General features: G+C 41.9%; 2 protein-coding genes across 3 annotated transcripts; both read right to left on the bottom strand.

The window, feature by feature from the left end:
• Positions 1–4,837: 4,837 nt before the first annotated feature.
• On the bottom strand, positions 4,838–8,576 carry LOC134012649 (methionine-R-sulfoxide reductase B1-A-like). 2 transcript variants are annotated; one of them, XM_062452188.1, is made up of 4 exons: positions 8,414–8,576; positions 7,217–7,359; positions 6,941–7,055; positions 4,838–5,279 (listed from the first exon to the last, which is right to left on the bottom strand). In XM_062452188.1, the coding sequence occupies exons 1-4, from the start codon at positions 8,466–8,468 to the stop codon at positions 5,260–5,262; spliced, it is 333 nt and encodes a 110-aa protein (XP_062308172.1). In that variant the 5' UTR covers positions 8,469–8,576; the 3' UTR covers positions 4,838–5,259. The 2 variants fall into 2 exon arrangements, with proteins under 2 accessions (XP_062308172.1, XP_062308163.1); XM_062452179.1 differs by lacking the exon at positions 4,838–5,279 and adding an exon at positions 6,358–6,845 and having other exon boundaries at positions 8,414–8,566.
• On the bottom strand, positions 5,455–6,105 carry LOC134012662 (methionine-R-sulfoxide reductase B1-A-like). Its single transcript, XM_062452199.1, has 3 exons — positions 5,944–6,105; positions 5,682–5,824; positions 5,455–5,535 (listed from the first exon to the last, which is right to left on the bottom strand). The coding sequence occupies exons 1-3, from the start codon at positions 6,005–6,007 to the stop codon at positions 5,455–5,457; spliced, it is 288 nt and encodes a 95-aa protein (XP_062308183.1). The 5' UTR covers positions 6,008–6,105.
• Positions 8,577–10,451: the final 1,875 nt, after the last annotated feature.

The raw sequence follows: 10,451 nt of genomic DNA, 5'->3' as shown, positions 1-10,451 counted from the left end.
AATAGGGGTGTGTGGGAATGTGTGTTTATGTGTACGCACTTGTGTATGTGTGTGTGGGGTGGGTGATCATGTGCACTGTGAATCTGGAAGATTTTTGGAGGCAAGTGAAGGTTCAAACTGTCCTGATGAGTAGAGGGGGGCCTTCTTTTCACGAGGTAAAGATAGAGGAGGGTGTCCTACCTCTGAGCAAATCTGGGAGAGGGGAGAAAGTTTTGCGGGTTATCCTTTGTTCCTGGTATGATTTGGTCTGGAGAAGGATGTCTGCATACCTCAGTCTTCCAAGGAGAGAAGAAGGGCTTTGGAGAGGCTCATTGATGGTCCCTTTGTAGATTTGTCAGGGTTGCAAGAGCATGGCAATGCCTGCCTGTCCCCGTCCCCCCCCCCCCCCCCCCCACATACACACACGAACACTCACAAGCACAAACATCAGAACTCTCTCTCTCCCCCTCTATCTCTCTCTCTATATAATATATATATAATTTTTTTGGGGGGGACCTGTGGGAATTTGACCCTCCTGCATCCTTCTCTCTTACCCCTGCTTCCCTCCCACCACCCCCCATCAACGCTGTCCCAGCCAGTCATCTGGACCCACTTTTGGGGTTCTGGGGAATCAGAGACTCTGTGTTGTTGGCGAGTAGGAACACCAGTTACTGTCTCCTATGCTCCACCAAAACCAAACTACTCTTCACCACAGGCCTGGGTTTTGTGCAATCGGACCAAATATTCAGTTAGGTCTACCTGCCTCAGAATGTGAACTCTCCAGAGAAGGATGTAACACTTTGGAGATCGAATGGAAACAGAATGTTTCATGTAAGAATCGCACAGTAGACGGGAGGGTTTGTGTGCATGCGTGTGGGTGTGTGCGTGCATGTGTGTCACAAGGTGTTCAATGACAGAAAGCTGTAGAGGTGTGGAATTACCCTCTCTCGGGTGATGAGAGGAATCCAGATGTGAATATTGTAAATCAGACACACACACACGATGCCTGTGCTGAAAAGTTAAAAGGAGGCCCATTTCTGGAGGGCATGTCTACCCAGAAAGCCTACATTTTCTAACTCTAGTATTTATCCCCAGCCTTCTCCTAAAGTGTCTCAACTTTTTCATCACATTCTCTCCTGTGCTTACTCCATTGAGTGAATGCAGTCTGAACACACATGTAAACACACTCACAATCACACACACTCCATATCCCTTTCACATGCAGGTTAAGGTCTAAGTAATGGGTCATTCCCTGGATTATAGTTGTTGAGAAGAAGAAAGGCTGCAATATCAGGCCAAGACAACCCTGCACCCTCCACAGAAGTTAGCAATCAGAGCTACCCAAGGGGCAATTTCAGCCATTAAGACCACCCATTTGGGGGCTGTGGGGGGGCCTTTGGTCCCCTTAGAGACAGGAGACACACATGCGGAATCAGAAACTCCACACAGACGTGCAAGCAGATAGATTAGTACAAAATGCCATGAGGGGATAAAGTCAATGTGCTTCATGCACACACTGTCTCTGTCTCGCATAGAAGTAGACACACCAGCACAAATGCAATACAATGATCTTGTATGGATCTAAGATGGCCGGAAGCCCTAACCAAAGATGAGAGAAGATGAACTGCCACAAATTGTAGAGGGGGTGAGGCAAATGGGGGGTAGGGGGTTGGATGTCCATGTGGCACCATATCCTAGGAAAGACTGAGGTAGTTATTCTGTTATTCCCAATATAGTTCAGTTTATATGTCTACTTCAGAGATGTTTTCAGGATGGCGTATGATGTATTAATGTAACTGCCCTCTGACATTTTGACATGTGATGACATGATTATTGCTTTTTCCAGAGTCTTACTTTTTTATATCTTTGAACTGACCTCATGTATCATTTGACAGAAAATTCAAACCTTGCACACATTTCCATTTGGGGAAAATGTGCATTTGATCAATGCTTCCTTTCCCTGGATGTTATTCTCTCGAAGGTTTCATTTAATCATTGATACCAGCTTGACTTTTCCAAGACCTCTAATCTCAACTCTTCAGGATCCATCACAAATAATAAAATATATACTAGAAGAGCTATCTCTTGAGGACAGTACAGATTTACAAAACACAAACAAACACAAACCTCCAACACATGGTTTGGCCACAACTTCTCTTTTATCTCATCTTACATGGCCTGGTTGTGTTTTCTTCTGCAACCCAAATGCACCATTATGGACGATGAATGAACGGAACAAGTAGCACAAGGTAAACAAGACTTCTTCTCCTTTCTTCTTCTCTCAGTTCTCTTGATTCTTATCTCCTGGTCTATCTTGAGGTCCACAACAATGAAAACTAGTGCACAGTTGCACATTGGAACATCTCTGGGGTGTGACATCTCAGTGATGCTCTCAGATTTCCACACCTAACAGTCCCATCCACAGATGCACCGATGAGAGCGGAAATGGGATGTTATGTTTGCAAATCATGTTCAATAAAATATACCATTCAAGTCTTTGAACCTCAGAACAGTACAGATACAAGAATGCAAATTCAAGTCAACAAAATAAAGAAGAAATACAGTTCTTCAGGACACCCTCATAACTGGGATCTTTACATTCAGGAACTTGGATCGCACTCTTCACAACAGTAACTCATACCTAGCCAGTATCCACACAAACGTGCAAAGAACAGAACTAGAACAATGGCCAAGCAGGAGTTACAACAGTTCCGGAACGTTCCTTTGATCCAGAGATGAAGTCCTATTCTCGTGGCATGTATGCAACCATGTTTACACTGTTCTTCATCACTAAGTCGGAGACAGATGTTTGGTCTGGCCAAGGGGAAGCATACTGTACATGATTGCGCCCACTGAAACATATGGCTGGCAGTCCTGCCACAGAAAGACTCTCCTGTAGCCCCCTTCTACACTGCTGCACCGTGTGTCAGGTGGTGAGCAGTAGCATGCACATTGCATTATACATGATACTCCCTGATTAAATCAGCCTTGTTTATTATTCTTTTAGCACAGATAGGGAAGCTTTGTTTCCTGTTTAAATGATTGCACACACGGTGCGTGATCGGGATTTAATACACAATTAGTGCTTCTGTGGAGCATTAGATGATGGATTTCTTCAAATAAGTACATTCTGCCTAAATGAGGCAACAGGCTGAGGGGTATACCTGTGTGTGTGTGAGTGTGTGTGTGTGTGTGTGTGTGTGTGTGTGTGTGTGTGTGTGTGTGTGTGTGTGTGTGTGTGTGTGTGTGTGTGTGTGTGTGTGTGTGTGTGTGTGTGTGTGTGTGTGGGTGGGTGTGTGTGTGTGTGCTTCCGAATACACAGATAGTGTTTTGTGCCTCCAAGTTTAAGAAGATGTTTACGCAAAGGCCTCCACAGGCAAGTGACCAGTCTCATTAAAGCAAGATGTGACTTGAAATGAGTCAATGGCATGGACATGTGTTCATGGTGTAGTGTTTGAACTAGCTAGCAGTAGTATTCTAATTAAATAGGGGTTCCTCTCATTGTTATTAGATAGGCCCTTGGAGGTCAAGGGAAGAGAACAAAGGTTGACAGTTAAGTTTGTCTCAGTTATTGGAGAGGGGTTACGGTTTCTATACTTCCTGCTCACTTCCTCTGGGCATGCAGCTGATTAGCAGTGCCATGGTCCTGGCCATTTTAAACAGGTACCATTCCATTACACAGGGTTGTGTGTCGCCAACAGATTAGATCATGTTTCTCTGTCTTTGATAAAAACTGTATCTCAGTTTTTATCTGTGTCTTTTACCTTGTCCCCCTTGCGTTCTCCTCACCTTACCTTTCATCTCCCTGATGCCAGCTGTGTCTGTCTGCAGCGTATGGTACATGCAGGTGTACAGAGAGAAGGCAGTACACAGGCATGTGAGCAGTCTACTCCAGTAACAGGAGGAGACATAAGGAAAGGATTACTCTGCCAATTAATAAGGCAGGAGGTAAGGTCAACAACGTGGGTCTCCAGGCTTCAAGCAGAGGAAGGAAAACATGTCTCATCAATTAACTATCCTAAGAGATTAGACATGCTTTAAGTCACTGCCCATTTCATTTTTTGGATTTGTAGACTTAATCCAGTGTGTTTAGAAATGCTGATTGCCCCTAGGCTCATACTCATTATGAAAAGTATGCATTTTTTGTTACTAAGATACCTGGCTCGATTCTCTGTGATGTATTGTGTGGCTGTGGCTGTGAAATACATGGAGGATTTGAAAGGGCCAGAGAGCACAGATTTTTTAAATAAAACTATGTACTAAAACCACAGTTCAGAACTATGAGAAAACTTGCAGTTGCATTCCCTGCCATAATCCCACACTTGACAATGTACCTTTGAACTCCATACCTCTGATCCCCCACCCTTTGAAAGGAGCGGAGACGCACCTGCTCTTCAGACAGACTTAAGCACCAGTGGGGCCCTTGAACCCCACTGTTTGGGATTTCACTGTGGCTGTGAGTAGAAGTGGTGTTAAAGACACACTGATACATTGTTTTGCTCTCCACCCTAAATAGTGTGGTTATGATGTAGGCCTACTAACAAATAAGCATGCATATTACATCTTTTATTGCCAGAGACGCCTTAATCGCCCATCACATTCTGAGCTTGTAAAGCTTGTCTTAAAGAAAACGGTCATTAATTTAGTTGAACCTGTGTGCTTTGTAATAAATCCTATTTTAGACTTTTTTCTAAATTCCATGATGGAGCAGCCACTGTCTTTTCTAATCTAGCTCCATCTAGTGTACCTTCATCCAAACTGAAGTTTAGGTCCGTCTTTCATAAACAAAATTAATGAACTTTCTGTTCAGAACCAATACATGTATGGCATCGGAAGGAATTTGTAAGTGATATGGACAGTCAATTAAACAATCATTTTATTGTGTCTAGTATGTAAGAGATTAAAACTAAACTTTGTCCAACAAAGAGTCCTGTAATGGCACATTAACAAACACTCACGTAGAAAGTTACGCATAAAGTCCTTTTGTGACACAAACAGCAGTAATGATCCCCTTTTGACTGAGAAGTCAAGCTAGACGATGAAACCATGATTGTATATCAAGCATAGTGAGGCCTAGTCAGAACTTTGTTTGTATCAAAGTGGTTAATGTGCATAAAAATGTCCTCCAATGTATTTGCTGTCTAGTGAGGTCACTGTCCATCGGTGTCCTGGTGGTCCCAGTCTGGTCTTTAGACCAGGACACTTCATCCTTTGTCCCCACATGTAGACACTCTCCACACACTTCTACATTTCTGCCTGCACCTAACACACCTGCTCCCCTTACTGTCCATCCACCTTATCTGAGAGAGACAGAGAAAGAGAGGTGGGGGGGGGGGGGGTAGAGAGGTGGGGGGGTAAAACCATAAAAATACTTTATTCCTTTCTTGTACTCAAAGGCATACCTACAACATTTGACTTCTGTCTGATGAGTACATTCATACCCTTAGGGACGAACGTCAGTGAGCTGCTGAAAATTCAAAAGCGTGATAGTCCCTCCTTTGGTCCATCATGAAGGAACTCATGACCTAGTCCATTCCCACATTTCCCACAGCAAACCTAAAAAAACAACATCCAGGTGACATGCCTCTACAAACGTTTACTACCAAACATCATCACCAGTTACTGTGACACTTCATCTAGCTGTAGTTCAAGTGTTGACAGCTACGTAGGGTTGCACATGCCCAAGGTAAGTCAGAAAGCACCTTTATAGGCCCCCAAGCCTCTGGATATCTGGCCACACTGTCTTCATGAATGGTTTCAGAGAAAGCTGGCCAGGGAGAGGAGTGATCAAACTTGGACACACTTGAGAACAGCTCGTATCCACAATCTGAACACACATATATACCTGAGAGGAGAAGCAAGCATTAAAGCAGTCGCTACATTGCTCAGTATACATACAGGATCTAGCATTTTGTGTAATATAGTGCGCTGTTTAGATGCAAGTCATTCTATCATACAACTCACCAGGCTGAAAGTGATCTTTGTAAATCTCTCCTCCGGAGAAAGAACAGTAGGACATTTCCTCCATTGTTGAAGAGATATATTATAAATATGAGCTATATCAGAAAAGGTTCAATCTTGTGAGTGTCAGCACTTCCTTCCCTGTTAGAAGCCTGTCCGTCTAAAAATGGAACTGTTATGGTTGGATCAAATTACAAATGTTGTGGTTTCGCAACAGTACTCAGCGTGCCACAAGGTGGCAGTACAGTGTGTTTTATGACTAAAATGTTAAGCCGCATGGAAAAGGGAAAAGTTCAGATGCAAGGGTCAGTGAGATATAATTACTTTTTTTATATGACCATTTGATATAAGTGACAGATTCAGAGAAACAAAGTGAGTCAGATTTTTTTTTTCAAACAAAAATGTACATTCTTCTGCATATTCTTTATTATAAGACCAAAAGAAAATATGAATTTATAATTATGATTCATATGATTGGTGCTGCGGTGGTTGATAAAGCTATTTTATCATTTCTGTTTTTCAATAGAAGTTCAATTGTATTCATTCTGACATTTGTGACACAAAACAGCAGTAATGATCCCCTTTTGACTGAGAGGTCAAGCTAGAAGATGAAACCATGATTGCATATCAAGCATATTGAGACCTAGTCAGAACTTTGTGCGTATCAAAGGGGTTAATGTGCATAAATATGTCATTGTATATATTTGATATTACTGAGTCTTCCACTGTATTTGCTTTCTAGTGAGGTCACTGTCCATCGGTGTCCTGGTGGTCCCAGTCTGGGCTTTAGACCAGGACACTTCATCCTTTGTCCCCACATTTACCTGTCCAGACACTCTCCAAACACTTCTAAATTTCTACATGCACCTAACACATCTGCTCCCCTTACTGTCCATCCACCTTATCTGAGGGGAAAGAGAGAGAGAGAGAGAGAGAGAGAGGTATTTTTATATAGCACTGTTGAAAACTGATCTTCAAATATAATTCCATTACAACGCACCTTTAGGGATGAACGTCAGGGAGCTGCTGAATATTCAAAAGCGAGAGAGTCCTTTGGCTGGTCCATCGTTTACAAACTCATGGCCTAGTCCGTTACCACACTTCCCACAACGTACCTGAAACATGCGTTTCAAAAATGCAAGAAAAACTTATTACGCACACAATTCTGCGTAATGCATTTCATTTAAGAAAAGCATCATAAATAATCCATGGTATAGGCTACTAACTATACCCTGATGGACGAGCCAGTCTGAGTGTATCATCCGCATGAGCCTACCTTGTATGCCCCCGGTCTCTCCTCATGCTTAGACACACTGTCATCATGAACAGTTTCTGTGAATGCTGGCCAAGGGGACGAGTGTTCGTACTTAGACATGCTGGAAAAGAGCTGGTAGCCACACTTGGCACACACATACACACCTGGGTAGAGGCGATAGGGTCGAAGAGAGGTCAGAGAGCACGAAGCAGCATATTACACACACATTAATCCATGGTATTCCGATGACTTGTCATTGGTAGGCTACTCATTTATTGACTGATATAACCATAGATATATAAAGGGTAGATGTCTTGTCCGCGTTGCCGGACAACGGAGTCGAACGTCCGCACATGGCGGCCATCTTGCTACAGTCAACTCGCTCAACCATAACATTGTGTTGATGCTACATGTACATTTACATTACATTACATTTACATTACATTTACATTACATTTTACGGTTTGGTTTGTTATCAACGTCAGAGATGTCGTTATGCCACTGCATACTTCTATTCTATAAATAAAAAATAAAAACATAATTATTCATAAGTATGCAGTGGCATAACGACATCTCTGACGTTGATAAACAAACCAAACCGTTTAAAAATCGGTTGAAAATTTAGCAAGTTATGGTCATTTAAAAAGTACATGTAGCATCAACACAATGTTATGGGTGAGCGAGTTGACTGTGGCAAGATGGCCGCCATGTGCGGACGTTCTAGACTCCGCCGTAAGACATCTAGTCTTTATATATATCTATGGATATAACTGCAATGTATTACTTTCCATTATTACGTATATTTCATTGTATTGATAATTATATGCGCAGGTTTTTTTGTCTAAGTCCAAGTTTTTGTAACAGTTGCGTAATTAATGATAATATCTAGTCTAGGTCTTAGTAGGCTACTAGCACTGTTGTACAGTACAGGAGCTACTAGTAGCTCTAGCTAGCTAATAATTATTGTTGTGCAAGAGTACAGTACAACATTTTATTAGATTTAGCATAGTTTAGCACACCCTCTTATCGAAACTTTCTGACAGTTGTATATATATTAACATATGATCGATATTGGACATGTCGATGTCTTGCCCCAAATAATCTGCTAGCTATTACGTTACTTCACTTCCAACACTAGTACGGGAAGAGACAGCTATTACAACATTGCAACGCTAGTGAGAGCTACTAGCCTAGCATAAGTAGTTTTTAGGCACTGACCTGGTTTAAAGTGGTCTTTAAAGACCTCTCCACCGAAAAAAGAACAAAACGACATCCCTTCACTCTACTGTACCTAGCCTTCAGTTGGCAGCCACTGAACTTCAGATAGCACTACTTTTTCGCGGAACGCGCAGCCAAGATTCTAGCCATCACATAACAATTGTCCAAGTTTGGTCACCACTTGTGTTCCTACATTATACCACAAGGTGGTAATATTTCCATAGTACCAGAAACTAGAAAGGGTAACATTTCTCTCATAGACCTATATAACTAGACCAAGCTAGAGATATTTCTGTATATTTTAAATAAGTATGCATACTTATTTACTTTTACATTTAGTCATTTAGCAGACGCTCTTATCCAGAGCGACTTACAGTAAGTTCAGGGACATTCCCCGAGGCAAGTAGGGTGAAGTGCCTTGCCCAAGGACACAACGTTATTTTTGACGGCCGGGAATCGAACCAGTAACCTTCTGATTTATAGCCTGATTCCCTAACCACTCAGCCATCTGACCTCCCTTATTATTATGAAGAGATTAAATTAAAAATGTATTAAAAAACATACAACATACATTTGTTGCTGCTCATTTACTACAAAGATTTACACAAAATACTAAGAGTGAAGTGTAGAATGAAACAGGGTTCTATTCTTTGGAAAATCATAAAAGCCTAAAGCCATCCACTCACCCCCCCCCCCCCCCCCCCCCTTATGCCGCATTGTAGAAGATTTTCACTTTCCCGAATGACCCTGTGTAGTAGCCTACTGTGCACATGACAATAAATGTATTTTACTAATTACAAAGAGAGATATTCTCAAGAACAGTATTTTATTTATTTATAGTTTCATCTCTTCATATATTCCTAACATAATCTTAAAATGGTCATTGTTAAAGAGCTATGCAGGTTTTAATAAATCTTCAAGGTTAAATGGAGTTCTGGAATTTCTTGAAATGGCCTACCCACAATCTTACCATGTATATACTAAGGATTCATCATAACTCCCAGAAAAATTCACTGCAGGAGAAAAACATTGGGAGGAGCAATTCAGTGAGGGATCCCCTCCTCCAGAGACGGTTGGTGAAAGAGAGCAGCAGAACACAGGCTTAACATAGTCATACAGCAGGGAAGTGTTAATGGGTTTTGAAACATCAAAATCCATTGTTCAACTTGGTAGATGTAGGAAGGGACCGGGAAACTCGCTGTTGCCCGTCATGGAGACTGGTTTCCGGTTGGCAACCAGGTCCAGTGTTGGCAAACCGACGACCAGGCAGGTGCTGACAGCTCAAACCCCCCACACCACAGGGGATGTGTAGAGGGGATAGAGGAAAGAGAGCAGGGATTAGAGAATGCCAGGAGCAGCTAACAGTTACAGTCATATTAGAATGAAATCCCCACCGGTCAAGTCTGGACTAGTGCAGCAATTTAGCAGAGCAAAAAAAGGGTACTTGATGCAGCCCTAGACACTAAGACAGCGCCAGCCCCCCTCAGTTGGAACATGAAATCTGTTCCAGGGGAAAGAACTCTAAAATAAGTTATATTTATAGAATAATGGTGAGAATGAGATAGCACATTTCTAAAACTGTTGTTTAGTCAAATTTAGGTTAATTATGGCCACAGGCCTAACTGTAATGATGCAATATTTATCATACACCACTGACTAAGAGAGCCTAACAACTGTGCCTTACAACTGTGCATCCTCACAGATGTATCTGCAATGATAAATAGCTACAAATATAATTGCTGCCCCTGAGCACTACGGGATGGATATTTTGGACATGTTTTTGATGTGTAAACTGACACAGGGATTTTCAGACACTAACTTTTTAAAGGCAAAATTATTTGTTGCCTTTCATTGTTTCCCTTGAGCAGGGAACATATCCTGAAAACATGAGGTTACGTGCTCAGTCTTTTGATAACAAACAAAAGGTAAACTACTATATTTTCCTGCCAAGAATAACATGCAACCAACGGTGACCAAATGCATATTTCTGTTACAGCCAAAATAACAGCCGTAACCCCACCCCCCTCCCCTTATCAAT

The sequence above is a fragment of the Osmerus eperlanus genome, chromosome 2 (assembly GCF_963692335.1).
Source record: "Osmerus eperlanus chromosome 2, fOsmEpe2.1, whole genome shotgun sequence".
Lineage (NCBI taxonomy): Eukaryota > Metazoa > Chordata > Actinopteri > Osmeriformes > Osmeridae > Osmerus > Osmerus eperlanus.
The sequence above is the reverse complement of the archived record's forward strand: the minus strand, read 5'-3'. Positions and strand labels throughout refer to the sequence as shown.

Bases quoted from the DNA above. Each gene is read 5' to 3' on its own strand.
- LOC134012662 (XM_062452199.1), bottom strand. From the start codon at position 6,007: ATGGAGGAAATGTCCTACTGTTCTTTCTCCGGAGGAGAGATTTACAAA. The intron at 5,825-5,943 runs GTGAGTTGTATG...TTCTCCTCTCAG, and splicing joins CAAAGATCACTTTCAGCCTG to GTATATATGTGTGTTCAGAT. The intron at 5,536-5,681 runs GTGCTTTCTGAC...TTGTTTTTTTAG, and splicing joins AGGCTTGGGGGCCTATAAAG to GTTTGCTGTGGGAAATGTGG.